Genomic DNA, 6,000 nt, shown 5'->3' with positions numbered 1-6,000 from the left:
TCATCGATCTTCGAGATCCTCTCCACCTCTTCGTGATCTCTGTGATTTTCTTCAGCTCTTGATTGATTCTTCCCCTTTTCGATCTTTCATCTCTGTTTTTCTGTCTCTCCGATGGCATCTTCGACGTCTTCTCCAGCGAATCCAGACATTCTTGCCCCAAATTCCTCTTCGATGAACCCTAACCCTAATTTCCCAATTTCATCTATTTCTTCAATCACAATCCAAAACATTAGTTGTATGGTTCCCACGAAGCTCAAACGAGACAATTATCTCGTCTGGAAGGCGCTCTTTGCTCCAATCTTTCGCCGTTACAAGCTCACTGGCATTCTTGACGGTACTGAAGTGTGTCCACCGCCGTTTCTTCTTGATAGTTCTGGCCACAGCACCGGTGCTCCGAATCCAGCCTTTGAAGCTTGGTATGAAAAGGATCAAAACATCCTCATTTGGTTAAATTCCACTTTATCTGAAGAAATCATCCCTTTTACTGTCGGTGTATCTTCATCTCGCGAACTGTGGATCAATCTTGAACAACGCTTTGGTGGTGTCTCCGCTGTGCACATTCACCAACTCCGCACTCGCCTTCACTCTGTTCAGAAAGGTGATCTTTCAATCTCTGCCTACATTCAACAAATCAAAGGAATTTCAGATGCTTTAATGGCGGCTGGAGCGCCAATTTTCTGATCCTGATCTTATTGCTGTTACGCTCAATGGCCTCTCTGATGAGTACGAGTCCTTCATTGACTCTATAATGTTGCGAATTTCCTCCACCTCTCTTGATGAACTTCATGGCTTATTGATCAACAAAGAACTCTTTATGGATCGAAAGAAGAAGTCTGTTGTTCCTTCTGTTACAGAACCATTTCATGCCTACGCTGCTCAGTCTCAGCGTTCTCAGGCTCCGCTTCTTCCAACGCCTCAATTTAATGCCTTTCCTCAAGCATTTGTTGCTCCATACTCCAACTATAATTCTTCTAAGAATTATCGAGGCAGCCATCGTGGTCACACTCGTGGCAATAATCGTGGCAACAATCGCAGTTTTACCAATTATCGTGGGACTAATAATTTCCGAGGCAACTCCTACACTCCAAGTCGCTCTTCAGGAGGCTCCAATCGACAGTACTCTGGTGGCCGAGTTCCCTGTCAAATCTGTCACTCTCATGATCATGAAGCAATTGACTGCTTTGAACGCATGAATCATGCCTTTGCTGGAAAAATTCCACCTGCAAAATTGGCAGCAATGTGTGCTCACACCACTGCTAAATCTACCTCTCCTACCTGGATTTTGGATTCTGGAGCTACCTCGCATATCACGAATGATATCTCTACTATTCATTCTCCTATGCCTTATCATGGTGACGACAAAGTCTATATTGGTGATGGTCAAGGTATGCCCATTCACCACACTGGTACTTCTGTTCTTAAAACTCCAACTGCCGCATTTAAGTTGAACAATGTTCTCCATGTTCCTCATATGAAGTTTAATCTCCTCTCTGCATATCAATTTTTAAAGGATAATTACTGTCAATTAATCCTTGATTCTGATGGTTCTACAATCAAGGACCGTTCTACGGGGAGGATGCTTTTTCAGGGGCCAGTTAGCTCTGGCTTTTATCCTGTGCAAGGTACTTCACCTGCTTCTGTTTGTGCTCCAGTTTCTACCTCATCCTATGCTAATATTAGTACTCCAGCTTCCTTACAACTTTGGCATAAGCGGCTTGGACATCCCTCTTCTGCAATCTTCCGGAAGATCTTAAGTAGAAATAAGCTTGCTTACACTGGCAAACCATCTGTATCTTTCTTTTGTCAAGATTGTGCAATTGGTAAAAATCATAAGTTGCCATTTTCTGTAAGCACTAGCAGTACTACTCACAGTTTAGAACTTGTTCATTGTGATGTTTGGGGCCCTGCTCCTATCTCCTCTGTCAGTGGATATAAATTCTATGTACTGTTTGTTGATGAGTATACCAAATACAGTTGGCTATTTCCTTTGAAGTTCAAATCTGAGGTCTTCTCCATATTTGTGCATTTTAAATCTTATGTTGAGACCTTGACTGGAAACAAAATCAAGACTTTACGGTCTGATTCAGGGGGTGAGTTTACAAGTTCTCAGTTTCGTTCTTTTCTTCTCCAACATGGTATTTTGCATCAGTTCAGCTGTCCTCACACCCCAGAGCAAAATGGGTGTGTTGAGAGGAAACATCGGCATTTAACTGAGACCACTCGAACAATGCTTGCTGCTTCTAAAGTTCCTCACAAATTTTGGGTTGAAGCTTTCTCCACTGCAGTTTATCTAGTTAACAGATTGCCAATTTCTGGTTTGGATAAATCACCATGGGAGCTTCTTTTTCACAAACCACCAGATTACTCACGGTTAAAGGTTTTTGGATGCAGTTGCTATCCTTGGCTTAAACCTTATGTTTCTTCTAAGCTTGATGGCAAAAGTACACCATGTGCCTTTCTTGGCTATAGCCTGCAGCATAAGGGGTATAGGTGTTTAGATATGCACACATCTCAGGTCTATATTTCCAGACATGTCTTGTTTAATGAGAGTCATTTTCCATTTCAGCACAAGCCTCTTCCATCATCTACCCAATCCTCCTTTTCTGTTCCAGATTCAACCTTTCTTTTACCCTTTCCCATTACTTCATCTAGTACTGCCCCTCCTGCACCTTCTCATATATCCTCTTCTTCACCACTTGCCTCTTCCTCAGTTTCTCCACCCACTGTACCTTCTCATATATCCTCTTCTTTACCTCTTGCCTCTCCTTCGATTTCTCCATCATTACCCCCTTCACCTCCCCACAATAATCACCCAATGATAACTAGATCCAAAGCTGGCATATTTAAACCAAAGGCTTTAACAGCAACCAAACATCATGTTGACCTTGCTCAATTTGTTCCTACTACATATTCCCAAGCCTCTAAGCATGCTCCTTGGAAACAAGCTATGTTAGAGGAATTTCAAGCTCTCCAATCTACTGGTACATGGACTCTTGTTCCCTCTTCTCCCCATCAGAATTTAATTGGTTGTAAATGGGTTTTTAGAATAAAGAGGAATCCTGATGGCTCTGTGGACAGATACAAGGCTCGATTAGTGGCCAAAGGCTTCCATCAACAAGAAGGTGTGGATTTTACAGAAACATTTAGCCCTGTTGCAAAGCCAGTGACCATTCGGATCTTGCTCACACTAGCTGTTCAGTTTGACTGGTTCTTGAATCAATTGGACATTAGCAATGCTTTTCTTCATGGTTCCCTCAAAGAAGAAGTATTCATGCAGCAACCTCCAGGCTTTATTGACTCTTCTAAGTCTACGTATGTTTGCAAGTTAAACAAATCACTATATGGGCTTAAGCAAGCTCCTAGAGCTTGGTATGACAAACTGTTTCATGCACTGTTATCCCTTGGCTTCTCTAACTCACAATCTGATTGTTCCCTCTTTGTTACATTCTCTCCTGCCTTGGTGATAATTTTGGTTTATGTGGATGATATATTGGTCACGGGTCCCAATCCTTCAGTCTGCAAGGATATTATCACTCAACTTGGTGCACTGTTTCCAGTTAAGGACTTAGGTCCTCTTCATTACTTCTTAGGCCTGGAAGTCCACAGATCTTCAGAGGGTATTTTTCTTTCTCAAGGGAAATATGCGCTTGATTTATTACTCAAAACAAAGATGGAAGGCTGCAAACCGTGCTCAACACCACTTGGCAGTCAGAAATTAGATCATGTTGGCTCCCCTTTATCTGATCCTCATGAATACAGGTCTATTGTTGGTGCTCTTCAGTATTTGACCTGGACACGGCCCGACTTATCCTTTGCAGTTAATCAAGTCTGCCAATTCCTTCATTGTCCACGAGATCTGCATTATCAAGCTGTCAAAAGGATCCTCAGATTTCTTAAGGGTTCTGTGACTCAAGGATTATGGTTTCGAAAGAGTGCTCTACATCTCACTGCTTTCTCTGATGCTGACTGGGCTGGCTGTGTTTATGACCGGCGTTCAACCAGTGGCTACTGTGTGTATTTGGGCAGCAATCTTATCAGTTGGAGTGCAAAGAAGCAAAGCACAGTTGCTCGCTCTTCCACAGAAGCTGAATATCGTTCTCTAGCACATACTGCAGCAGAAATTACATGGATTTGTAAGATTTTCAGAGACATTGGTTTTCCTTTATCCAAAGTTCCTGTTGTATGGTGTGACAATGTTTCTGCCATCTCTCTCTCATCGAATCCAGTTTTTCATGCTCGCACCAAACATGTTGAAATAGATTATCACTATATTCGGGAGTTGGTCCTATCCCATCTTCTTCATGTCAAGTATGTGCCTACTCAACATCAAATTGCCGATATTCATACAAAGGCTCTTTCTAAAGCTCGGTTCAGTGCTTTGCAGTCCAAGCTTTCCCTCGGATTACCTCCTGTCTGCTTGAGGGGGTGTATTGACACATATTCCAGGACATCATAACAGTTTCTGTTATGCTTAGTGTAACTAATAGTTATCTTAGTGTAATTAGTTATACTTGATTAGGTGCTAATTATGATTAGCAGATATATATATATACACAGTTGTAAAGCCTCATTAATTCAATGAAACAGAATATTTCATAAATCTCATAGAGAGACCACATTCCACACAAGAGGTTGCAAATGCAAGGATTCGAACATAGGATTTTTAGCTATGATTCCCTAAGCTCTAAATTTTTAAATATAAACTAGCTGCGTAATTGATGAAGATAGCAAATCACTTTGTAATTTTGTTCTAAATAACTATCAGCCATATGCAAGTCGATAATCTCTCACTTGAATCCTCCTTTATCGCGATGACAACATACACATCAAAACTCAATATCACTATGCTACACAGTAACTGAAGTTAATGAGTTCTGAGAATCCCACATGAGAGTTTATTAATTATGTAGCTCCTCACCACGTAACAAAAAACTTTGTGAATATATAAACATCCAGATACACGATAGTAAACGTGATAGATGCATAAATGAAGCCTGTTAAGAGTAAATAGAACAAAATATATTGTCATACTATTGTACGACTATAATTCCAGAACAATAATCTGTTTCCTTGGAAGTGAAAACCAAAATCATACCGATTGAACTTTTCCAAGTAAAAGCAGCTAAGTGCATGATCATGGAATTTAGGTATGGCACTCTTACGCCTGTATACTTCCAACAACACTAATATTGTCTCCAACTTAGTAATTACCACATGCACGATCCATCAGTTGTGGAGTGTTATCACAAAAAGCCTCGGTATTAGTTGGAGTGGGATTAAGATATTTAAACTCTTCTTTTCTCATAAATACGATCGATATAGGATATTTCAACAATTACACTAAACAGTAGGAGGCATTTCGGGTATCTTCTGGTCATTCTTTAGTTATGCATTTGCACCTGCATTGATGCTCCGAAATTTCCTGCCATGTTTCGAAGTTTTTAGTATGTAACTTCCCTTCAATTACATAGCAGACATACGTAACATCTTATTCAAAAGAGGCACCTGAATCAGCTTCTGAAGAAACTGGACATACTCCACTGCCTCATCTAACAATTGTAAGCTATTGTCAACTTAGTTTGCTGCAAGGAATGAAGGAAAATCGACAGAAGCACCACACCAAACAATTGTAAGCTGTTGTCTGCTTAGTTTTGCAAGACACATGAAAAGTTAGACAAAATTCATGTACAGAAAATATCTTCTGGTTTCTCTTCATTTTGCAAAATTTTAAGATAGTTTTACAAATTCTAGGATTAAGAATTCATTAAGACACAGAGTTTTATACATAAATGTTCTCTAGTAAATAAGGAATGCATGGTCACTCACTCTTGAAGTTGTTATCAATAGTTGGATGTGCTTTGAATGTTTTAATCTCACTACAGTATTGTGATATTAAGATGATGTTTGCATTATTGTTGTGTCTGTATTTTATTTCGACTGAACACTTTTAAAATTAGTCTGCAATGGACTAATTTCCCTTTCTTTTATAACAATCTTATT

General features: G+C 40.0%; 1 protein-coding gene across 1 annotated transcript; it reads left to right on the top strand.

Moving 5' to 3' along the window:
• The first annotated feature begins 237 nt into the window (after positions 1-237).
• LOC139198152 (uncharacterized) lies at positions 238-681 on the top strand. Its single transcript, XM_070826419.1, has one exon. The coding sequence runs from the start codon at positions 238-240 to the stop codon at positions 679-681; it is 444 nt and encodes a 147-aa protein (XP_070682520.1).
• Positions 682-6,000: the final 5,319 nt, after the last annotated feature.

The sequence above is a fragment of the Malus domestica genome, chromosome 08, assembly GCF_042453785.1.
Source record: "Malus domestica chromosome 08, GDT2T_hap1".
Classification (NCBI taxonomy): Eukaryota; Viridiplantae; Streptophyta; class Magnoliopsida; order Rosales; family Rosaceae; genus Malus; species Malus domestica.
The sequence above is the reverse complement of the archived record's forward strand: the minus strand, read 5'-3'. Positions and strand labels throughout refer to the sequence as shown.